The sequence below is a fragment of the Eulemur rufifrons genome, chromosome 8, assembly GCF_041146395.1.
Source record: "Eulemur rufifrons isolate Redbay chromosome 8, OSU_ERuf_1, whole genome shotgun sequence".
NCBI classification, from domain to species: Eukaryota; Metazoa; Chordata; class Mammalia; order Primates; family Lemuridae; genus Eulemur; species Eulemur rufifrons.
Genome location: NC_090990.1, coordinates 44635327 through 44661303, shown reverse-complemented (window position 1 = coordinate 44661303; position 25977 = coordinate 44635327). Strand labels below are relative to the sequence as shown.

The 25977-nt window shown below is 42.4% G+C and overlaps 1 protein-coding gene across 10 annotated transcripts in view; it reads right to left on the bottom strand.

Moving 5' to 3' along the window:
- The window catches only part of FGGY (FGGY carbohydrate kinase domain containing), a 387509-nt gene that overhangs the window by 83171 nt on the left and 278361 nt on the right, over positions 1 to 25977 (bottom strand). For all 10 annotated transcript variants that reach the window (XR_011234566.1, XM_069480070.1, XM_069480063.1 and 7 more), the window contains 3 exons: positions 22533 to 22680; positions 8989 to 9063; positions 2376 to 2496 (listed from right to left, as the gene is read on the bottom strand). Coding sequence is in view for 9 of the 10 variants with exons in the window: in XM_069480070.1 (XP_069336171.1) it covers positions 2376 to 2496; positions 8989 to 9063; positions 22533 to 22680 (344 nt within the window). In the remaining variant the exon portion in view is untranslated. The remainder of the gene's footprint in view (positions 1 to 2375; positions 2497 to 8988; positions 9064 to 22532; positions 22681 to 25977) is intronic.

Sequence of the window (25977 nt, the reverse complement as noted above, 5' to 3'; positions counted from 1 at the left end):
ACATGTATTTCTGAGAATCATGTACCAGGTCTATGGTCCTCCCTAAGTCTTTCTTTGTAGGAAAACTAGAGCAAATGCAATGTTTAAAGGGACCAAAAGCACTACCTATATACAGGCTGCTGTGTACGTGCCTTTTACAGGGACAAATGCAAATGTGTTCTTTTTTCTGAGTGCTGGGTGAAGGAGAGGAAGAGGGCAGCTTTGCTTGGAATGTGAACTATTTTATCTGATGCATTAATGAGTTTAGCAGAACCCAAAGCATTCAAAGGCAGATGCACTTTGCCATCACTTGTCAGTCACAGGCTTCCAAAGGCAGAGGAATTCCAGGCCAAAGAAAAGGTCCCTTTGTCTGGAACTGTAACTGGTCCACAGTTAGAGACAAAGGGTCCAGTTTCAATCCGAATCCAAATAACGATTAACAGCGTTTTCATTCAACAGCCTGGAGGAGAACAGTTTCCAAAGCAGAACTTTCTGTGACGCCGCTGCACCCCCCTGCTTCTGAGTCAGCTCAGCGATGTCAGGCCTGGGGGACGACCCATTTTCACCAAGGCCAGAGCTGCAGTGGCAAATCCCCACCCAGGCTGCTCTGCCCTGCTTCCCATTCCCTGGTATGCGGCTCAAAGCTGACTTTCATCTCCCCTCCTGCATCCAGGGAGGAAGTCTTTTTGGCTAGTAGTAGGCTTCAGATTTTAAGTTTGAACCTTACCTGAACCAGCCAGCTGCTTTTTAGATAAGATGTAGTTACAGTTTTTCTCCTGGGGAAAATTATAAGGTAATTGGGACTCTTTTTATGTCTTTGCTGTTTCAGAATGGGCTCTTTCAGAGGAGCCCAGGAAAGTGGGCTCATGATCAAATGGAACAAAGTGGGCAGAAAAGTCAAGAGACCTGGGTCAGCGGCACAGCACAGAGGAGTGCTGGGCCCACACCTGCCTGGGTTACAATCCTGGGCCTGCCCCTCACTGGCTGTTTGACTTTGGAAAGTCCATCTAATTCACCTCCCTGATCCTCACTGTGCTCGTCTGTAAGACAGGAACACCGATTTCTATACTACCTTTTGGCAGTATGTCAGGATCGAATGTATGTAGAGTGATTCACCCTGACACAGACTAGGCACTTGGCCAATGGGAGTCATTTCTGTACTTCTCATCCTGATAGCTCTACCTTAGACTGCATGCTTTTCCTACTGCCCTACGACCTGTGCCTCAGTCTACCTGTCTACAATAGGGAGCTAAGTGACTGACTTAGTTTTAACTCAAAATGTGCAAAGATCACCCATGTCCATAGTGTTAGACAAGGCTCATCTGCAGAAATCTGTGTGGCCTGGAGCGGGAGGGGGATGTGATGGGGCAGAGACTCTGATCCATACGGTTGCCAGAGGTAAGGAATCCAGGAGACAGGGGACAGCAAGGGGACCTGAGGAGTAGAGGCCTGAGTAAGGTGGGCTCAGATCAGCCTGGAGCTGGGGCTGGGGACAGGGTCCAATCTATCCCTACTTCCCTCTCCTTGCCCTGTCCGGTGCCTGGCCACTCAGGGATGGGTCCTGGGAGGGAACAGTAGTGCACACGTGATGCTGGGGAACAAGGGGCAAAAAGGGTGACGGCACCAGGTGCAGAGAGACAGACGTTCAGGCCAGCCTCTGTGACACCAGCAAGCCTCCTGCCAATGGGGCCCCTTCTTTGGGGCCCAGGGGCTCTACTAAGGATCCTGCTCTGTGCTGTCTGCCTGTATCACAAAGAGCTCAGCCCCTTACTCTGGATTCCCTCCATCGGTGTCATGATCCCTAATTCTGACGAGCTGAGAAGGAATCACAGAATCTTAGGGGTTTAGGCTTAAATTCCCCAGTTGGCAGCCAGACCCACGTTCCCCACAGCATCTGGGCTCTGTATTCTTTCTTCAAGACAGCTCCCAGACAACATGCCCTGGGCTATCACAGGTCCAAGACTAGGTGAGGGGTCCCACTGTGTTTCCACAATACCCTGTGCTTTTCTCACTCAAGCTCTTGTCACACTGTATTTGTCTGTTTGCTGTTTGCCTTTCTCAATAGACTTTGAGCTCCTTGGGATAAGAATCATGTCTTGCTCATCTCCGTATCTCTAACACAATGTCTGAATCAGGAGTGGCACTCAAAACTGTTGAGTAAATGAATGAATGAAGATCTAGCTCTTGCCTACCTCTCTTATCTCATTTCTCACCATCATTCAATAGTTGGATACACATAGAAGTCACTTTTCCCATCATTAATATAAAGACTTCATAGTTATCTTGATAATCTGGTGCACCACGCATATCCTCCCATTCTCGTCTTGCCTAGCACTTGGCCATACCCATTTGCTATCAAGCCTAGACTGGCCTTCTCTCCTCCTCCCCAGACTTACCAGTGATGTCTGCGTGCATCTGCACAAAAAGGGGATTCTTGCTCAGGCCTCCACACAAAAAAAGAGTACTGATAGAGTGCCCTGCTGCCTCCATGGCCTCTATAATGAAGCGGGTCCCAAACTTAAAGGGAAAAACAGAAGAAAGCATTAGTATGGTAGTGAAAATAAATGATAGGGAATATTTATTAAGTGTTTACCCAGTGCTAGACACTGCAATAAGAGCTTCACATACACTATCTCAGAAAGCGGAAACCCAGAGAGATTATGTTTCCTATGACCACGCAGTTAATTAAATCGCAAAGTGGGAATTCCAACCTGGGCCTGCCTGACTCCAAACCCCTCTTAATTACTACACCATTTGCTTCTATCGGTAGTTATACAACACTGACAAAAACAGTAGACAATGTCAACACAGTTTGTATTAACACAGCTCATTCAAACAAATATTTGAGGAGTGTCTACTGTGGCCCGGGCCCTCTATTAGGTAGTGGAAATGGAGTGATTGCAACACTGCTCTGAAATTAACAGAGTCAGTGGTACCTGGGTCAGTCTTCTTTCACCCATGGGAACTAAAGACCTTTTCCTTAGCAAAGGCACCGAAAAGTCCAGCAGCAGAAACATGGAAAGGGGGCTCTAATTATATAACGAAGGCGAGATACAAGGCTTCCAGGTGGCAAAGGGCTGATATTGCCATTGTTATCACCTGAAACCAGGTAGTGGTTTTTCTAATAATCAGGCTTCTGAGTTAGAGTCCATTCCCATCAGTCAGTGACCTAGGATGATGCAGAAATCACATGCTCTGGAAGGCCCAGGGCCTCACCATATTTTCAATCCAGGCCTTGTGTCTTAACATCTTCCTAAAATGCATTATTCTCCTCCGTGTCTTGCTAAGTTTACCAAACTCAGTAAAAGTCATTATTGTTTAAGAAGAAGATACTGTCTCAGAGTCATGGAGGTGAATCTTGACATATAATTCTTTAGCTTTAGGTAGAATATTCAGATAGCTGAAAATTATAATTTATTTGAAAGTTCAAAAAACTATTAATAGAAATTAAAAAATCATAATTTATTTGGGGTAAAGATTAAAAACAAAATGAACTGCGAAGTAGTCTTATGGAGGCAGCCACGTGGTGCATTTGAGAACATGAGGAATGGATGGAGAGGCTGGGAATGTTTAGTGCTGGAGCAAATTCTGGGAAATGGGGAAGCTGCTAGGTATGGACATGGGAGCATTAGTATGGCAGCAAAAGTAAATGGCAGGGAATAATTACTAAGTGTTTTAGGAGTGAACTGCTAACATAGAGGGAAGAGAAGGTCAGAAGAGATCCGGGAGGCCAAAATGTCTCCAGAGATGGCATGACCATCAAGAAGAAGAAGGTATATCTTTGGCTGGAGAGAAGATACAAGCCAATATCATAGTTTTTAGAGAAAGTGTGACTGTGTTGTTGGGGTTGGTACTCAAGTGCGCAGAGAGGGAGAAGAGGTAGTTTTTAGCGTGAGGGCAAGAAGGAACGGAAGTTTGGCCACAGTAAGGAATAGGGATCGGAAAGTCAGAAGGATATTGCCCTGATCTCTGGTCCCAGGTGGGCAGGGATGAGGGCAGGTGAAGCCTCCTTTGAGGAAGCTGTCTGGAGAGCTGTCTTCCCAGGGAGTGTGGGTGGGAGTGGTCAGAGGGTGATCTGGGGACTGTAGGACATGAAATATCAATTGCTCTGGAATAAATGATGAAAAACAGCAGCAGTTCAGAAGTAAAAGGCAGCAGTTCTAGCCCAGAGGTCTTTAGGGTTTGTTGAAGCTATTCACGGATCTGGTAAAAATATGGATTAGGTAAAACTTGGGCTGCCAAAGACAGTCCACAGATGTAGCGTGTTAAAAAAATTAAAACATGTTGTACCATATAAGGCCAGATCCTGCTTGCTGACTATGGCTGATTACCCCCAGATGTTCTTTTTTAAGCTTTTTGGGGGGTCATGAACCCCCTTGAGAACATGATAAAACATACTGACCTCTCCAGAAAAAAGTCACATACACAATAGTATTATAGATAATTTTAGGAAGTCTACAGATGCCCTTGAGTCCAACATGGATCATTTGATGCTGGTGAATTCTAGGCAACCCTGGTCTACTCTAGGCGTATGAATCTGTTGTAGCTAAAAGCATGACTTTTGAATTCAGAAAACCTAAGTTGGCATTCAGGCACTTCCCATATTTCTTATGCCTAACCTTTCTAGGATTCAATTCTCATTTTATGAGTGGGAATAATAACACCACATTCATTCAGTTAAAAATTCTATGGATTGTCAGAAATGTTACCACGCAAAAAAATTAAAAATTTCATCTTAGACTTGATAAAATACAGTAATACCTACCTCACAAGGTTGCTGCTGTAGGCAGCATATGTAAAACTTGTAGAAGAAAGTCCAGCCTGTGGAAGGTGCTTACAAACGAGAGCTATGCTGGTCATCAGCTACATGCTAGGCACCCTGCTACGCATGGCAATGTTGTCTCCAATCCCAGGGCAACTGTGAAAACTGCCTATTGTCGTCCCCACTTAGGAGATATGCAGTTTGACTAAGGCAACACAGTCTGCATGGGAGGGAAGGTAGCTGCCTCCTAATCTGTATGGAAATGCCAAGCAAAACTGATATGTCTGATATTTCTAAAACCAGGGACCTAGGACCATGTGATTAGCAGTCCTGACACAAGGGTAATACAGAGTACATTTCCTGGGAAAAGGAAAGAAATGATCCGAATAAGAGGCACTCCCTTGAGAGGGGCTGTGACAGCCTGTCTCTCCCCTGTGTGGCATTGTAGGCTGGAATTTCCCACTCGGCCAGCGGTTTGTGACATGGCATTCCCTTTTGGAGTCCCAGACTCCACTCTGTATAATGCTCCACCCTACTGAAATGTCCCACTAAAGGGCTTTGTACAAAAATGATTTTGTGCTCACCTTTCTGGAAAAAATGTTTTCACAGAGAAATTTAAATTAAAATTAGGCTATGCCACTGGGAATGTACAGAACCAAATGCAAATCAAGAGACTTCAAATGCAAATAGTACTTTTTAAGGGTCTGTTTTGCAAAGAAAACTATAGATGTACAGGCTATGGATAAACTGGGTGGTTGACAGGTCTTTCAATTAAGCGTGATCAAGAGAGAATTTTACTTCATGGCGGGTTTCGCACAGTCCCAAGTTAACTTCATTACAATCTCGCCTTAATTTCATCCCATCCCTACAAAATACCAACCACAGATATTACTACAGAGAGAAACGAATTTGTTTAACTTTAACTCACCAACAACAAATAGATGTTGGGGCAATATTCAGGGCCAATGAAACAAAAAAAAATTTTTTTCCAAGTTGAACATTATGGAAAAATATCTGTTATCAGAATGCCTCATTAAAATGCACATTTTTCCCTAAAAGATCAGCACGTCTGGATACTTCTGCAAAACAGACTGAACCTCTCACCATTCAACTGACACCACAATAAAGCCTCATCAAAAAATCTCTGTCTTCAAATGCCTTTCCTTTGTGGTATTATAAAGGTCATTAAGACAATGGACAGAATAAATATGATAGCTTTTAATACATGTATAGCCCATTAAATACAAGATTGATTTTCCAAGTGTGTGGTACTTGGGAAAATGTAGCTGGCTCTCCCCCTCCCCCTCTGCCTGCATTAAGTTGAACCTCATTTACACATTCCTGGACTTCTGTGCAGTATTCTTACCAGGAAAGGTGCCCCTGTGAAACAATCTCAGGCCAAATTAATGATGTTTTCTAACATGTGTTAAGTAAAAAACTGTTCTTGGGAATGCCTGAAAGCTTATTTTATCCACGCAGCTTTTACAAACAGATCAAAGAAAAATGCAGCATGGAAAAGCAGAAGGAGCAGGAGCCTGGGAATGAGAGGGATAGAGGTTCAAATTCCAACTACCATGAGCTAGCTGTAGACCATGTGACCTTGGCAAATGGTCTTCCCCAGTCTGTAAAATGAGAACAAACCCATCTACTTACAGGGTTACTGTTCTAAGCTACAGGTAGGTAAGGCACTCTGGTGCCTGGCACAAAGTCAGTGACTGCTGAAAGGTAACAGTCATCACCATCATATGATGGTGTCCCTTGGCCAACCTTGTTTGGCCTTGTCCTTCGTGTCCTCTTAGCATGTGCTCAGAAGGGAGAGAGCATCTCACAGCTCTGATTATCCAGGATTATTGATTTCAATATAAGTGATTCATTCCATTGTAAGACTTTTCATACAACAAACCATATCAGAAAGTAAAAGTTCCTCAGTACAATCATGTGTTGCTTAATGATTCTGAGAAATGAATCATTAGGCGATTTTGTCATGCGAACATCACAGAGTATACGTTCACAAACCTAGATGGTACAGCCTACTACACGGGTAGGCTACATGGTGTAGCCCACTGCCCCCAGGCTAGAAGCCTGTACAGCATGTCACTGTACTGAATACTGTAGGCAACTGTAACACAATGGTGAGCATTTATGTATCTGAACATATCTAAAAATAGAAAGGTACAGTAAAAATATGGTATTATAATTTCATGGGACCACGATTGTACATGCAGTCCCTCGTTGATAAAATGTCATTATACTGTGCATGACTGTACCTCATATGTCTCCTTTTATTTTAGAAAGCTGGGTTCAAATCTCAGCTCTGCCATGTACTAGCTATATGACCCTGAGCAAGTTACCACAAAGAAGCTTAGGTCTCTAATACGTGGAATGAGGATTATACTATCTACCTCATAAGGTTAAATCAGATAATGTGTATACAATATTTAGCACAGTGCCTAATACACAATAAATACCCCCAAACTCTATTATTGATTATTACTATCACCATCATCATTTTATTATCCATAAAACAGGATAACTGAATAATTGTCTTTACTACTGATACATACTTTTGCTGTTTTCATCTTACTATTAATTGCCTCCATTTTGACAGATGTCAGAATTGTCTGTTTTTGATCACGTTTCCATGCATAAAACTGTCTGATTTATTTCACTGAACTGGCTAAGCTATTAAATCAATAAGAATGTTGCTTCAGGAAGATATTGTCAAACTAGTCTATAATCTAAAAGGATTATTGAATCAAGTTCGCCAATTCCATACTCACATGCAGTTGCAATAAAGAAGGTATATTCTTTTAGTATTATGAGTATTATTATTATTATTATCATTTGGGAAATTTCATTCTCTATTATAAATACATAGCACTTGGATGATTCTGAGCATTAAAAAAGCACTTCCGGCCGGGCGCGGTGGCTCACGCCTGTAATCCTAGCACTCTGGGAGGCCGAGGCGGGTGGATCGCTTGAGGTCAGGAGTTCGAGACCAGCCTGAGCAAGAGCGAGACCCCGTCTCTACTAAAAATAGAAAGAAATTATATGGACAACTAAAATATATATATAGAAAAAATTAGCCGGGCATGGTGGCGCATGCCTGTAGTCCCAGCTACTCGGGAGGCTGAGGCAGTAGGATCGCTTAAGCCCAGGAGTTTGAGGTTGCTGTGAGCTAGACTGACGCCACGGCACTCACTCTAGCCCGGGCAACAAAGCGAGACTCTGTCTCAAAAAGAAAAAAAAAAAAAAAAAAAAAAAGCACTTCCGTTGGCGATATGAATAAATATGCATATAGTTCTATTATTTAAAGTAATGAAGTTATATAAACAGTTGTGTGGACAAACAGAATAACTGAATATTATATATGTATGTATAGTATACATAGACAAAAATATTTGCTTAAATAGGTGTCACTGAAAAATAAACGTTGAATCAAAATTTAGGGCACTGATTTTCCCTTTCTGTTGGTTCCCATTCTCTTTCCACAAGTGGCTAAGCCTCACTGCAGTAACTGTTATTTTGGGGTACCTACCTGCTGTGAGACCCTGAAAGCCACGACCCACTCTCCCACTTTGTAACACGTACACATGTACAACCTTTTGTGTGTGATTTCAAGGTTTAGAATCCTCTTGCAGCCCACCCATAGATCACCTCTAGATAAGAAGAATGATTCCTTAGACAACGTTTGAGCTTTTAGGATTTTGTTTCTATTTTTGATTTATCTTTAGACGCTCCCAACATTTTAGAATTAAATTCTCCCCTTCCTCCCTAACCATCCTAACCTCTCACTTAAGCAGCTAATTATCTAAAAACACACATTTTCATGTTGTAAGGAAGCTTACTATTTAAAGGAACCCTATAATGAATCCTTTTGCAAAAGAACAATTATCGTGTGTTTTATAAATTCAGACATTCTTAAAACCAATTTTTCCTAACGTAAGCATACATTGCATCTGCTTGCTTACTTTTATTTAATTAAATTTAGAAGACACATTAGAGAAATGACAAGTATAATGTTCAAAGACTTTAACTCCTTTCCGCTTTTAGTTATGTGAGGTTATTAGTTAAAGCAGGTAAGAATCCTCATCGACATTCTAGACATTCAAGCATCTCCTTTTTGCAAGCTCCTTTTTAATTAAGAATCTCTGTCATAAAAGCATATTATGTGTCTTGGGGAACAAGTGGCATAGAGCATATTGACAGCCCTAAATCTCTTTAAAAATGTCATTACAGTGTCTTACAGCAATGGCTTGAACTGTGGCCAGGTAGAGAATAGCAAGATCGTCGAGGTCCTGAGACAGTTTCAATCCAGTGACCTGGAGGGATGGAGAAAAAAAACAAGAAGGAGATGGTCAAAAGGAGCTGCCATGGATAGAGATAGTTCCCATGAAACACGTTCAGATGTGTTTTCTCGCCGAAACAAGTTCATATGCAAATCTCCTTTTTGTGAGCTGCACGTGAAGTGCCTGCTAAATCGTTTAATCTCCAGACTTGGGAAAAACTATCCCTTCTTCCCCAAAAGAAAAATGCCTTGTCCTTAGATTAAACAAAAACAAAATAAAATAAACACTATAGGAAGATTGTGTTTGATATTTTTTAGCATGGTAAATACCTTTGTTTTTAAAAAAATGTCCTTTTCTTACAAATACCTATTTTCTGTGGCTTACAAGAAATCAACATGTAACGGGGGCATTCCAGTACAAGATGATCTGATTCTGAGTCCTGCTACTGTCAGAATTCAGTGTAACGGTGCGTAGGGGTATTCAGGGTAAAGTAATATGTCTCCTATAAATATTATACCTACAAGAGGATAATTTAGAATCTGTGGTTTGCAAGGGAATCTCATTAAAGTCGATCAGAATCATATGCCTATATGGAATATGTCAGTCTCTGAGAGATTCCAGAACTGGACAGGATGTGGGATCGGAATGCCTTCAAGGCTTGTTCACAGTCCCACCTTCACATCTCTCATTCATCAAGGTGTTGTCTCAGGACGTTTCTAGAAGGTGAAAGATGCTGGTTTCTCCAAGCCTGGCTTGAAGATTGTGGGTACCAATACTGTAGCTCACTTAAGACTCACATTATAAAATTAATTCACATAACATGCACTTACTCAGCTCCGACAGTGTGCACAGTCCCGAGCTCAGCCAGGTGTGGGCACGCTGTCTGCATCAAAACGGGGAGCTGAGTGTTCTACCGAGGTCCTTTCCTTCACCTCCAGCCCCATTTAAGTATTCTCTCCAGATTCCGCCCCCAACTCGGATTGGCATGTTCCAGGGCACAGACACCATTCAGTGGCCCAAACCAGAAACCTGGGGGCCCTCTTTCTTGAATCCTCCCTCTCTGTGCAGATTTTATCAACCTCTACATTTGATCTCCCCAAACTTCTTCAAATCCGTCTTTTCTTTGTCCTCACGGTCATCCACTTCCTTAATTCAGGCCACTGTTATGCTCTTCCTAATTGCTGAGAAAACCCCTGAGCAAATCTCCCTGTCTCTAATTGTGCTCCTCGCTGCAATGGAGCCAGACTGATTGTTCTCAAATGCAAATCTGGCCCTGTCACTCCCTGTTACAACTTCTCCCCTGGCCTCCTTTCTCAGTGGGAATGCCTTCACAGCCTCCTTTACCTCTCCTGGTTGGTCTTCACTCCCTCCCCAGCCTCTCCTCTCCTCCTTCCTCACTCAGCATCTCATGCTCCGGCTTCCGAATGACTCACCTAAGTCTGTGAATGAGGAGATTCTTCAATTCAGCGGAGCTGCCCGCTGCTAGTTTTTCTTGGCAAATAACAGGGCAATCAGATGAGAACTATGGCTTTGAATTTAACACACGGGAAGATACAAAATTTGAATAAGAGACCAGAGAGGAACTCTATCCTCCATCAGGAAGTTCCTCGGAGAGCTAGACATAGGGGAAGAATGCTGAAAGCAGGAGAGAACACGAAGGACGCTGACCTTACAGAACTGCATTTCACAGGGGAGGAAATAACTTGCCTGAGGGAACACAGAGAATGGAAACCCGAACCTGGGAATTCTGGCAGACTTGGTCTTGTTCCCTGAAGTATCCCGGATGCCTGGCGCTGTGCCTGGCACATAGTAGGCACTGAGTTAATACTGCAGAATGTGTGGACTAGTGACAATTCAATGCTCCTTTTCTCCTTTTGGACACGACTCTCTCCTAATGTCCTATCCTTCTTTGTAGAAATCTACAACTATAGGCGGACAATATTTACTAACTTGGCTCCTCACCCACTCACAGAGGAGAGGACACTTGCACCAGGCCCCAAGGAAAAGAGCACTGGAAGAACACTTTTAGACGCGCACGCCATGCTCCCACACTTACCCTTCCTCAGCAGAGGCAGTGCGGTCCCTGTGGCTCATACACAGCCTCTGTGTGAATCAGAAAAAGGCACCCCATCTGAGAGAATGAACTATAAAAAGGTGCAGAGTAAATAGGATTTCAGCCCAGTCACAAGCCTCCTCAGTGAAACACCTGTGGGAACCACCTGCGCCATGGCAGGCAGTGGTCCTGAGGTGGTGAGGGTCCCTACGCACGTTGGTTTCTCTCTCCCGTGCTGGCCTCTGCTGCTGGTCTATCCGAGAAGCGGACTGGGCCACAGCTTGGAGCACCCCTCTGGAGCCAGTCTGGGAGGCCGCCTCCCTCTGCCTTCCTCTCTCTGGTTACCACTGGGAAGTGGTCAGGCCATGGGCCACAGATGGGTCCTGAAAACCCAATTTGGATAATTTGTGATGGGGGCAGGGGTGAAATTTGGCTTTGTATATAAGATGCATTCCCTTCTCAGTATTTATTAGGAACCTCAGTGCATTGTCCAATGATACTGATAATGGTGCTGCTATCCTTCTCGATTAGTAAGAATCCCTAAGAGAGAAGGCGTGTGACATAGCTGAAATTAACTCCCTTAATCCCCAGCAGACAGCCACAAGAACTTCTGAAAAGCAATGATACTCAAGCAAAAAGACAGCATGGACCCTTCTCTAAATTTCCAGTGCCTCCAGAGCTCAGAAATCATAGAGAAGAAAAGGGAAGATAATTTTTTTCAGAAACTGAGAATGAGATCATCAATGTAATTGAGCACTAAATTTAACTCTTGAGCTTGCTAGCAGCTATAGCAAAAAGGGACACAGTATGGGTGATATAGCTTTTCTTTTTCTGATACAGAAAACAAACACAGCCATCCTTGAAAGGAAGAAACTCTAGAAGGGAGTTATTACATGGATCATGATGGGGAAGGTACTCAGTATCAAAAGGAAAGCAGCAAACATAGTTCTCCTGTAGCCATTTCCAACATTGCTTTGACACCAGAGCCATGGTGTTGAAATGTGACTTAGTGAAAGATATTTCTCTCTGAGTGCAAAGATACTGTGGTGGTCTGGGGTCCCTGCTTCCTTGACATCTCACCTGATATACAGATGGAGAAGACAGAAAGGCAGATGATCATTAAGTCCATCTGATTTTCTCCCAGATACCACAGACCTCAGCGCAGCCAGCCCATGATGGAACTTTCTAAGGAGTGCCTGCCCTGTGGACTGCTGGGGAGGCTGAATAGGACCCTGGGGGAGCTGTCTTAGAAGGGAGGTGGTGACAATGCCCTGAGAGTGCCAGAGATATCCTAGGGGAGGCACAGCTTCGCAATGGCTAAGAAGGCTGGGATAGGCCAGAGGAGCCAATAGCCCAGCTGAAGGCTGAATGGTTCCATCAATAAGAGGAAGTGGGGAGGAAGCCTAAGTGGAAGGAGTGTGTTTATAGATGTACATATGCCTATTCTGAATGTCTGGGTGAGACAGTCAAATGTGTGGGGAAGGCCCATGGAGAGTTGCAGTGGTAAGCACATTTTATTTATTTTGTTATTGTGTAATGAGGAGAACTGTAAGAGAAAGCATTTATAATTAATATTTAGAGATGTGTGAAAGCTGTATACGATGGCCAAAAAAATGCAAACAACTGCAAAATGCATAATTTCAACATTCTAGATTACAGATACAAAATGTTTATGTAAACACTGGCATTTTTGTGTTTAGAAGAGAACTGCATATAAATGGAAAGAATGAGCTTTAGAGTAGGACACCTGGGTTTAAACCTTGACATTCTCTCTAACTGGCTGCATGACAGTGTATGAGTTTTGTAATCTCTCTCAGTTTCAATTTTTTTCATGTTCAAAATAGGAATGATAATAGATACCTTAAAGTATTATTGTGGAGGTTAAATGACATAGCATTTGCAAATGAGCTATCACTTTTCAGTAAGCTGTACTGAGTTTACAAGAACTAGATACTCCTCTAGCTCTTACATTGCCAACTAGGTGCACACAGGTGGCACTTAGTAAATGTTCAGTTTATTTCCTTTTCTCTTAATAAATGTTCATTCTCTTTCTCTTGAATTTCACGAAAGGCTCAATATCATTCATATATTGGAACACAGCCACAAAGTAGCTCCTTCATCATGCTATGGGTACCATGGGGTCTTAACAAGGGTTACTGAAGCCGAGTGGCAGTCCAGTGTGGGGAAGCCAGGATGGAAGTTGATCATCAGCACTGGGATGATAATGTTAAAGGCACAGATATGTAGGGGTGCGGAGAAGCAAAGTGCCTTTGATGAGTGAGTGCCCAGGGACAGCACAGTAGGGGACCCACTTGCAAGGACTCCTTGGGGAAGCTTTAGTTCTCATCAACCTACACACTTCCATTTCCTATGTAAAAAGGAGACACAGATACTAACTCTTCACCCTGGACTTCAGCTTAAATCCTGCTGCTGCTTTCTAGCTGTCCAAACTTGGACATATTTTAACTCTTTCCTGAGATCCTAGTTGAGTGCAGATTTCCTGGGATCCTACTCCAGATTTACTGAACCTTTGGTGCAGGCCCAATAATTTGCATTTTATCAAGGTCCTAATGCACAACAAATTGTGGGAATGATTACCCTAAACCTTGGTATTATGAATTATAAGCACATAGGCCCTAAAATAGTTGAGAATATTAACAAATGTATTAGTAATTAGTTAAATTTTTTTCCTTCCCAGTTGTTAAATGAATTGATTATATATGTCAGTAAGGGAAAAAAAGGGCTCAGGAATAGCTTCCCAAGGGGTCTCTACAGATTATAAAAGACAGGAAAATAGGATTCCCAAGCCCTGAGATTTTCTAGGGTCATCAGAGCTTGATGGAGGTATCCAAGACTCAAGGGGATTAGCTGAAAGCTTTCCAGAACACAAAGGAGCAGCAAAAGTGCTGTTTGTTCAGTCAATAATGAAGGTGGAGCTCACGGACAAGGCAATGAGGAGGATCAGAGATTTATAGGAAACCTCTGGAGGGCAGGGAGAGACTGGAGGACAGGTCTGAGATAATCAGCAGCCTGGAAGAGAAAGGGGGAAAAATCTCCCCAACAGTGTTTAGAGGTTTCAGTGTCAAGAATCTAGTCTAACATTGGACATTGCCCCAAACCCATTCAGATTTGGGAAATGCAGATGAATGTGCTACTGTTGGAAGAATTATAAAGATGTCCCCTCGAGATTCCTGTCCCCTGGTTACTCAGTCAAATACTAATCTAGACACTGCTATAAAGGGACTTGGCCGGTAGAATTAGTTACTAGCCAGTTGGCCTTAAAACAGGGGATTACCCTGGGTTATCCTGTTGGACCCAGGGTGATCACATGAGTCTTTAATAGCAAAAAAGGAAGGCAGAAGGGTGACTCAAGAGATATGGTAGAAGAGATGGGGCAGAAATGGAAATCAGAGAGGTTCAAAGCATGAGAAGGACTTGATGCACCACCACTGGCTTTAGAGATGGCGGTGGGGGTGATGAGCTGGGAACATGGGTGGCCTCCGGAAGCTGAGAAGGATCCCGGGCTGACATGAAGGAAATAGGGACCTTAGTCCTACAACTGCATGGAATGAATTTGGCCAACAACTTGAATGAGTTTGGAAAGAGATTTTTCCCAGAATCTCCCAAATCAAAGCCCTTGGTTTTGGCCTTGTGAACATTGGAGCAGAGAAACCAGTCAAGCAAACCTGGACTTCTGACCTACAGAACTGCAAGATGATAAACTGAAGCCACTGTCTTGGTGTAACTTATTACAGCAGCAACAGACAATATACACATTATGACCAGATGATGGACGGACACTGTCCCTCATGACTTTAGTCTATTGGTGAACTGTGAATTCTACACCACGCAACACGAGCTCATTTGCTGTTCATCCCATGCAGCAGGCCCTACACCCCTTTGCCTGCCTGGGCCCTGAGGCGCTAAGTCTAAGCCATTTTGATATGCTCATGCACCAGTATCCCAAAGCTGTTCTGTACAACTGTTCTGGCCCCTACTTGCTGTTTTTTACCCTGTCCTGGGCCTGCATGCCAACCTGGATCCCATCCTTGGTCCTCTGGCTTTACTTCCTTCCCACTGTTAATCTTCTGAGCCTTCTCAGCAGATTCTACCTGATTGGACCCTTGGCCTTTTACCACGCTGCATCACCTTGGGAAACACTACTGCCCATCGTCTATCCCCTAGTTTTACTTGTTGTTTGGTGTATACAGGAAAGATAAGAAGCATTAAGAAAAATAAGAAGCCTGATTCTGTGATAGAATTTAAAAAGCCACTAAATGAGGAAGAAATATGGCAGGCACATGGAAAACAGAGGATTGAGAAAAACACAGCGTTAGTTTTTTATTTTTAGTTTTCCCCCAGAGAATGTCAGGGGCCCAGGTTTGAACTGCCTGGTTTCAATCCCACTCCTACTCTTTTCTCCTCTGGGAGATGCAATTTCTCTCTTCTATTAAAAGGGGCAATAACACTGTCTTGCAGGGTTGTTGTGATGGCTGTTGATGATACATGCGAAGCATCTACCATGGTGCCCGGCACATCAGGTCCCTGAGAAGTGGTAGCTCTTATAAGTCACAGTGCCAGCTGGTAAATTAGTTGCTTCAATAAGAAAACATACATCAGAAAACCAGTTAAATGACACTGAGGATGGTAAGCTTTGTTACAGGATTTGATTTTTCATAAGCAAAAACAATATGTAAAAAAATGGCTGAGTAAAACAGTGTTAAATTATAATAAAAACATCCACAAACTCATGTCAAAGAGTCCATGTGTTTCCAAGGCTTATAAATACATCACTTAAAGGCTGTTCCAGAGCTTCAAGCCCCATCATCCATCTCCCTATCAGAAGAAGCCACAAGGGTGACGTCTGCGGTCTATTGAGTTCTTGCAAATACTGTTGTGAGTTGCTGACTCCACCCACATCTGGATCTGTTTAGGGAGACCTACCTCTAGCTGGGATTCGACCCCCTGGGAACTGGCTAAGATCTCTCAGTGCTTCCTCCCTGATACCCTCCCAGTTCTCCACGTGCATACTTGCTCTGTGCTTGCTATGAAGAGCTGTTGGAGCAGCACTCAACCTCTCCAGCAGTTTGAGTGGCATATGGCCTGATGTTAGAAGTTACAGCTCTTCAAAGAAGCAGAAAATAACTTTCTGTTCTGGGTAGTGCTGCACTTTAAAAATGAAGCAGAGAAAACATGTCTCAACCAATGGTGAATATGGTGTGTTTGGTGTGTTTTCATGGCATGATACGTCTTCAAGATAATTTGTTTATTTCAGTGGGTATTTCAGGAAAAGGATTAAAAAAATACCAAAACTAAAAGGTCATACCAATTTATAAGCAGAAATTGCTCGTATATACGAGGAGGCAAGAGCTCTTTCAAAATTCCTACAACACTATTTCATAAGGAACACCAAATTTGAGTTTCCTGTTGTGTTGATGAGGAAACCAAAACCGAAGGACTTAAGTGCAGAGACCAATCTCCAGACTTGGATGAGTCTCGCTTCCTGAGATGGACCAAGGGATTGTTCGGCTTCCCCGGCTGGTTGGTAGTGACTGTGGATACAGTCAGTTCTGGGGCTAAGGTGGGAGGCCGACAGCTGGCTGCTCAGGGTCATAAGGCCACCCTTAGAATCCTGCTGGCCATCTTATAACCATGAAAGTAAGGGCCACCAAGCAGGAGCCACCTATTCAAAGGCATTTGTTGTGTTGTGTGTCCACCGTGTGCCTGTCACAGTGCTGGCACCTCCTGTTTGACTCTGACAGCGACCCTGCAAAGAAGCCTGGGCTGTTCCTGCTTACTGATGAGCAGAGTCACCACACAGAGCTACGGGTCACACACTGGTACATTTTCAAGCCAAGTTTAAATACACGTCCAATTTCAAAACCTGGGCTCTCCTTACTGCTTCACAGTGGTGAAAACCATCCAACCAACTGTTCAAAATAAAAACCACCATAAAAAATACAAGTACTCCTGATGGTGAGTATTTTGCTTCATCTATCTTTATGTGTGACCATGTCATTCATTTATTTTAAAAGCAAGCAATTTTTTTTTGGTTTTGTCTTGTTTTGAAAGAACCTAGAATCACCAGCATTAAATGTTTTGAGACTGTTGCTACCTAAGCTTCTGCTTCTTTTAGACAATCGTATGTGCAGCCCTCACCTTCTGTGCCTCATTTATCTAGTGGAAAGGAGAAATATTTGCACAAGTAGGTTGTCGGTCCAGGCGTACTATGGAGTTGCCTGCCCCTAACCTCTGCCACCTCTTTTTAGCCAGTGCTGCAGGTGGATACTGCATTACCAAAAGCCAAATGAAATAGCTAGTTACCTAACATGAGCCAACTGTTGCCAGAACAAAAAGAAAATGATACTATCAAGCATAATGAAAAGATTCCTGGGTTATGTTCTGTCCCGCCTGATGACAGTGGGCCCCTAAAGTGGAAGACCTTAGAGCCAGGTGAACCCAGGGGTGGCCATTACTTTTGAAATCCGAGTCAGTGAGGGTGGGAAGGAAATTAGAACCTTACCGAAAGCGACAGGATCAGAGTTTACATCCAAAGACCAAGGTCAGGGTAAAAATGGGAGGACGAGCATCAAGGTTGGTGGTCAGAAGAACAGGGACTAGCCTAAGGAGAGTGGTTCAGCATTGAGCCACGTATGATGTATCTGTGGGGACTTGATTTTCTAATGGTCCTCAGTGCATTTTGTGAATTCCAGAGTTCTAAGTTAAGGCAGCCTCACGGGCTGTGCAGGCTGAAGGTCAATCTCTGCCATTTCTTGGCACCGTGAGCTCAGGCATATCACTGTTTGTTCCCCAACAGGCAAATGATAATTGAAGTAATTGTTTGATCAGAAGGCAATTATTTAGTGCCAGTCTCTGACTAAGCACTGTTGAGATTAAAAAAGTAAATAAGCCATAGCCTCTATCTTCAAAATGTTTTTCTAATAGAGTAAATTTAAAATATATGCTAAGTTTTATGACAGCCCTGATCTTACTTTCTTCAGTGGATTTATTATGCTCCTTATTGCTTTCAACATAGGCTTTAATTGTTACTGCATGTTTAGTTGTCTTGTGGTCTTCGTCATTTCCCTTTTTTCTCATTCCGTTGTCCTTTCACCTTAATTCATTCTTTCCTAATAAATTTCTGCCCTATGTCTTAGAGATATGTCTTTTAAAGAAATCCTATCGAATGTGTTAAGTAGTTCTATAATACTTTCTTTTGGTTTCAGAAGCAAATAATTTTTAAGAGGTCTTTCCCTAAGTGTTCCAAATGGTTTTTCTTTTTCTTTGAATGCAATGTTTTTCCAATGGGACTCACTTTGTTATTTCTAAAAATTTACTCTAACTGGAGAGCTACACATATTCAGTATTTCCCAGAATACAGTACACATCACTTTCTCTTAGCCCCATTCACTGCATACTTGGATGTGCTCTTCAGATCTACAGCTAGATGCCAACTATGAGAGTGTAGCAGTTTTTATTTTGAGTAGCTTTGTTGGACTGAGGTAGATCACCACTGCCTGACTTTCTAGTCCTAGAAGAAATAGCAAAACTACACCCTTCCTCCAAATTCACAGAGCTACCAAGGTTTTCCCTACCTCTTCTCCATTAACAGAATTGTACTTAGGATGCTTAGAAAGTTAGGCATCACTGTTTGTCCTAACTCATACTTCCTGCCCAGGAGGCCTCTTGGGTTAGCAGTTCTCAAATGAACTGAACTGAAAGAGAGGACAGGGACTTGGTCACATGTGTGAGGGTGGGAGGTCTAGGAAATTAAATTCATTGGCTGCTTCCGAAAAACAAAACAAAACAAAAACCCCTCGACATTGGCAGGAGAGTGGAGGGAAAGCTGCCCTTGGTTTAGGCTTAAAAGAACCTGTGTTTTTAGCTAGGGAGCAGACAGTGGGGAGGTACAAACTCTTTCAAGGCTGAACTTTGTTCCTGTGTCACATATTATGTTTATCAAACAAGTTAGTCTTTTAGATTCTGGAAAACCTTCCCAGATCCTCTATGGGAATATCAATCCTTGTTTTCCTAGTTGAGCGTCATTCTAATTTCCAAACCTAGCATGAGTTTACGCCTTTTTACATTTTTACAGATATTTCTGAGTGAAGTAGAGAAAGGCTGCGTCAGGGTTTGCTAGCCAAATGCCACATAAAAAATTCCAAAGTCAGACATTTACTGAGTGTCTCCTTCAGCTTGCACAGAGTATTACAGGGATTGCACTGTAAAATGATTATATAATATAAACACACACTCTCTCTCCCTCTATCTCATACATGTGCAATAATTATCTCCCCTACTTTTACATAAACTTAGGACAGGCACTTTTCTTTTCTTTTCTTTTTTTTTTTTTCCCTTGTATTCCCTGGGCTTAACATAGGCCTGCACATAGGAGGTGTTCAATAAAAGCATATTGAATGGATGAATGTTTGGCAAAGGTAAGGGAAGAGCCAACTGAGGGGAGAGTGGAAAACTGGGAGAGTTCAATGACACTGAAGCAGAAGGAGTAGAGGGTATATCCAGTGGTTCTCTGAGAAAATATTTTCTTCTTTTGTTACCAAGATAAAACACTAAAGGCAGTCTATCATTGGTTAGACAATGACGCGAGGAGCCAAAGTCATAGACACTCATTTGCCACGCCCTCTCTCCACTCCAGAGCACCGCATGTACTATGATTCCTTTGGCCCCAGCCCTCTTCCCTGCCTCACTCTGTGTCCAACTTGCCTCCCGTCTCAGCCTCTCCTGACTGCTGAGACCAGGTTGGGCAATTGTATTCCATGCATCGAGAGAGCCCTGGACAGTGAGTGACATTTGGAGCTTGATCCCATCTTTCCACTGGCTGCTTATATATTCAGTCTGCCCAAGAGAGAGAGTGATATTTCTCTAGACAGGAATTGTGCCTAGTTACTCTTATATCCCCCACTAACAGGGCCCGTATTTGTTTGATGAACAAATGTACTCATAATTATGATACTATAGGAGCTTATCAACATAATTTACTTGCACATTAATGTTGATATTGAATACTTACCATATGGATAGTAAGAGTCAGTAGCCATGTAATCCATTTGGTATTAGTGTGTTGTTCATAAGTTTATTTTTTTTAAAGCAATAAATGACCTCTTTATTATCTCCATGTTGCACATAAATTATCAATAAGTACATATTTAGCTCTTATCATGTGCCCAGGGAAATGTTTTAGCAACCAAAAAGAGAAACTGTATATGGATCTTATCCTATTGGGATTATCCTGACAATTCTAGCTGCTATTAACATTTTACTAAGCATTTCCCCCACCCTTTTAAACATGCTCTGTAAGTACAGAAATCGTTGTACCTCATTGCATCTGCAGCCGTTCTTGGCACACAACAGGCACCAAACTGATATTTACTGAATGAGTGTTGGAAATAGGAGACATTGTAGATTCTGGCAAAAGGATACAACATAACCACAGGAGAATTTCAGGGTGATTATTTTAATGTTATCAAAAATTGAATTGAAGGGAAGAGATTTCGGCCAAAGTTTAAAGCCTAGAATTGCTTTCCTTCTATCTTATTTAGGTCATCTTCTCCTTCCATTGTTGTGGTGCAAACTCATGGGGGGATAGCTCTTCAATGTGAGCCTAAAACCCAAGGACAGTTATAAAGGGAAATCACTGCTAAGAAGTATCAAGTGATATATGAGGTATGCTTATAAAACAATAAAACTTTTTTAAAAAAGTAAATATGTTAGCAACAGAATTTTCAGATACAATTGGGTACATGTCCCCAAGTAAGAAGTCTCTTGGTGAGTACGTACTTATTCCCATGAGATGGGCATTCCTCGGAACACTTGATTGATTCCTTGGGAATCACATTCTGCACTTGGGTCATATTTATTAGAATATCCTTATGATGGTATTTCTTAGGTCTTTGGATGCCAGGATTGGTTTTAAGAAACAGACAAAAGCTACTGGGAAACATGGAGGCTGGCATGCTGGGCACTGAAGCTGGGTGTGGCAGAAGTTGGCAAGGGAAGGCCCCCAGGTCTGTGTGACTGCAGAGCCAGGACCATGTTACCATGCAACTCTGCTTTGTTTTGAGGTCATTTTAAGGACTGGTCAAGCTTCTTAACTTCTTTAACATTTTACGTGTCTAACCGTATTTGGCTTCAGATATTTGTCTCTAATTAACACACTCATTTTTGTACCCACATAAGATGTGTTCTTCCCCTACCCTGTTTGCAGAGAGTTAGTTATCAGACAGTATGGCTCTCTAGCCTGTTGCCACACGGCTCTTTCTGGACAGTACTCTTCTGCCTCCACAGGCCAGATAAGGAGGCCACGTCCACTATCTGTTGTGTAGACACACTTCATGGACAAACACAACTTTTGTTATTTCCAATTTTTTTTTCACCATGACTCCCTTTTATTATTAATAGCAGAAGTTAATTATGTCAATTAGGTAATGAAAATCAAGTTCAGGTCTTCCTGATGGCATCATAAAAGTATTTAAAACAATCTCTATAAAATTAACCACAAAATGGTAATATTTTGAGTCTTGAAGCCATCAGGCCTGCTCCACTGTCATGCCGCCACCTGTGCATACACCTTACATTGCTCACAGCCTCTGGTCTGAACTCCCCATCTTAATTTGCCTAACACTCTACTTCTTAGCTTCTTGACATCTTCCTGGAATCTGCATTTGTGGCTTATTTTTTTATCTGTGGACTTACCTGGGTCCTTCTCTGGGTCCTTTTATGGCTCTAACCTGGTTCACCCATCCTCAAGCATGATTCTCGATGGCCATACTGGTACCAGCCATCTAATCTCGCCTGGTCACCAAGATGCCCTATCTCAGCTAAGGTGGCTGTGATCTTTCCCACCTAGTTCATCCTGGCCACTCCAGGAGGGCTCAGAATCTCCATAGTGGAAGTGATCCTAAAGGTTACTGAAAATGTAATTCGTCCTCCAACGTAAGTTATAAATTGTATTTGCTTTTACCAAAGTTTAATCCGAAATCCTAAATATATTAGCATAGACTTTGCACAGTCCTGACTCAGAGCCTAGGCAGACGTGTAGCTGTGGCCAGCAAGACAATGGGTGGTAATATTTCCCACTGATTTACTGGGCAACCTCAAGATGCAGTTGGAAAACATGACTTTATGAACCGACGTAAATACAAAAATTACATAGGCATAATGTTCCGCCACTCCATGGGACAAAGAGGCAGCAGAAGCTGAACATAGGAAATACTGTTTTCAACGCTCTCAAGGTTGGCTCAGAAACAATGAAAACTTTCAGCAGGTCATCGTGGGGAGCAGCAACAGCCTTGACAACAGCAACACAACCGCAAAAAGCCAGTGGGCTGGTGGCCTGTTTTATTTTTCGTTTCTCCTCCCTTTGCTTCTTCCAGACTTTGTGGCCCTCTGGCCTGCCTTCACCTACGTGCAAGGACTGGCTGTTACTTACCATGCCCTTTAGTGTCAGATCTGCTAAGGGAGACCGGTTGCCATGGAAATCTGGCCAAACATGTAAATCAACAGTGAGGAAACCCACAGGCTGGGCCTTCTTAATCAGATCCAGGTGACTGTTCAAATATGCATATACACTCTGGCATCTGGAAGAGAAATGGATTTTATTTTATTTTTAAAAGGGGGTAGGGTTGGGGAGCAAATCGTTCTGTAGAAAGAAACCATTTGTACTTCCATAATAGGCCCAGGGAAGTAAGCAGGGTCTCAAAAGCATCGGTAAAGGAACTACCCGACACCCAGAGAGACTAGTTTACTGCATTCTCACATCAAGTTGCACTAGCACCAAAAAAGGGTGCCATGTCCTAGTGGAAAGGGAAAAGGTTTGGAGTCGGAAGACTGGACCCAGGAATGGCTTTACTCCTAACAGGTGTATAAACTGTGAGACAGTTATTCAATCTGAACCACCCTCTTCTCATCTATAAAAACATATATCACAATCTCTGTCCAACTTACCTCACAGGGTTATCGTGAAGATCAAAGAAGATTAAGTATATGAAGATAGATTATTTTGTAAACTGTTCAATACTGTACATACGTAAAAATTTTATTAAAATCAGTATTTCTAATGGTAATTATAAGGATGAGATGGCAAATGTAGACAAATATAAGATCCCAGATTCAGGAAAGGAGTTTGCTAAGGGAAGTGAATGAATGCTATGAATGCAGATAGGATCAGGAATTGGAGATTTGATTTCCATCCTAAACCCATCAAAAACAACGTGTATGTTTTTTCTCCTTTTTAACCCTCAGTTTCTTCATGTGTAGAATGGAGGGTGTCCGACCAGCTCCCTCATTCTTCACATGTTCAGGTGAGAAGGAGACAGAGAGAGGATGACGGGCTTGAGAACACAGTTGGGTTCAGATCTTGGTTCTGCCTGTCCTAGCTGGGTAACACGGGCCAGTGCCTTAACCTCTCTGAACTCCAATTTTCCCATTCATAAAATAGATTTAATGATACCTATCTCACTGGGTTTAATCTTACTGCAAGGCACAAAGGTTAAAGCGGGTTAGCCTTCTCCAAGTTCTGAACCAATGATGCCAAAAGAAAGTGTGTATTTCAGAGGTTGGCATCTGTGCTACTTCCCACTGGGGCCCTTGGAACTCTCTTGAAAGGTTGAAAACACAGCTTGAATAATGGCAGGAAAAAAAGTATAGGAAATCAATGTCCAAAGGAGGTTAACAGCTAAGATACCTAAGACATTATTTATGTTTTGCATTTTAAAAATGTTTTAGAAGTAAGGCTCAGCGATTCCAGGTTCTAGTTTGTGATACCACGAGTGTCCCCATGGATCTTGTGAAGTTGCTGAAAGTTTTCTAAACCAAGTGTAAGGCAACAAACAAACAAGTAGAGCTGTGGTTTTTAAACTCTCTTTGTTCCCTTTTACCAGTGGAACTCTTCTATTAAACAAAAATTTTATATGGAAATTCAATATAAAAACATGGAAAAGCAAGACTGCTCTGTGTGAGCAGGAGAGAGTGTGTAAATGTGAGTGTGTGCATGTGTGTGAGAGATGTGTGCTGGGGTGGCAGCTCTACCTACTGGCAGTCTCATTGCTTCTTGCTGTAACACCCCATTCCCATCTGTAAAAAATCTTCTGCCTTAGAACATATGAAGAGGAATAAGATATTACTGAGAAAAGGCTGAGCAATCACTGCAAGACCAGCTGCCATTTCCTGAGTTTACACCGGGCCTTCCACTACTGCACAGTGAGGGGGTATCGCCAACACCCCTTTACAGAAGATGCTCCAAGGTGAAGAGACAGGACCGAGTCCAAATTTAAACCCTTCTCTGAGTGATTCCGAAGCCATGTGCTGTCTGTATCTCAGGTCAGAAATTATTCATCAAAGCCCCACACTCAAACTGTTTTAGACTGACTCTACTATGGTTTTAGGAAAGGATCCTCCGGGGCCTCCTTGGGAGGTTGGGCCAAAACAACATATTGGGGTAGAATAGGATCACATCCCGGTTTTCTATCTCCCAGCTCTCTCTGCTCCTCGTCCAACAGGAATGACACTCACAAAGCAAGTCCGGAGAACATCCTTTCTAGCTAGAAGTCAAGAGTCTGCACTAATTCTAGCAACTTTCCACTTTAGAATAACATCACTGCTCTTAAAGAGATTTTTTTTTTTTTTTTAAAGCAGCACACATCTATAAATCTTTTCATTCTGCCTCTCAAGGAATCTCAGAGCAGGGCATTTGGTTTCAGACATCTGGGTCAATAAGAACCTATAGTCCTAATTACTATTGATTCGTCATTGTCTCATTTACTGAGGGTCTTTGCAAACAGTGAGATTCATTTAGCCTCTACATATATGGTCACTCTTGCACTAATGAGATCCCTGGGGGATGGGGCATGTGCTTATCCCTTTGACTCCTAACCTCCTCGCAGCTGTATGTTTATTCTTTGAATTCAGCCATTCTCCTACATGTTTTTTCAATTATACCTTACCGTGTGTTATCTGAGTATATCATTCAAAATGAAATGCACTTGGAAGACATTAAAATAACTAATGCACATCATTATTCACATAATTTTAACCTTGCATGATACCTTTTTTGGTTGTGACTTTATTTCATTTTGCATGTTTTATCAATTCCTTCTCAAATGGCAGCCTGGCCTCTTCTAGCTAGGGAATCACATACTAACTATGATCCCAGGTGGATCACTCTCCCTCTCTCTCATGAGCCCCAGGCTAATATATCCTGTCTCACATGCAGAAATTCTTACTGTCCAAGTTCCACTGGGTAAGACGAAGAAAATACAGTTTCAACAATGATAAAGTGACTTACCAAGTACCAGCTGGGTGATCAGGTACAAGGAACCGCTCTGAGCCCATTTACTCTTTTGCAACTGGGGCTAATACTCTCTACCTTATAGGCTGCTACAAAGATTAAACATAGAGCCCTGAGTACTATAAAATGCTAGGTTATTCATAAATAGTTCCCTCTTCTTTGCCATCACAAGAAACTCATTTCTAGATTTAAAAAAAACCCAAGGGTCAATGAAGATTTTTTTCAGAGTTTATTACTTATAATTGTAAATGCAGATAACACCCTTGGAATCTCTCCTCTCCCTTTCCATAAATCATTGAATTCTTTGGACTCAAAGGCTGCCCAGAAGTATGGTGACCATACTCACAAACCAAAAAATCAGAACCCATGGAATAACAAGAGACATTTGTGCACTTTCTAGGAGTAAGAGAAAGTCCTGGAAAAGAAGCTTCCATACTGTCTCCAGTTCCTTACCTCTTAACCTAATGCAACACGCACTCTGCCTGCCCTATTCTCCTGCAACTGGTCTCACTATGAGGAACTATACCCTCTTTGTTAAGAACAATGGACCTTTTTGTTTTGTTTTGTTGCATTTTACATCACTTGGCCA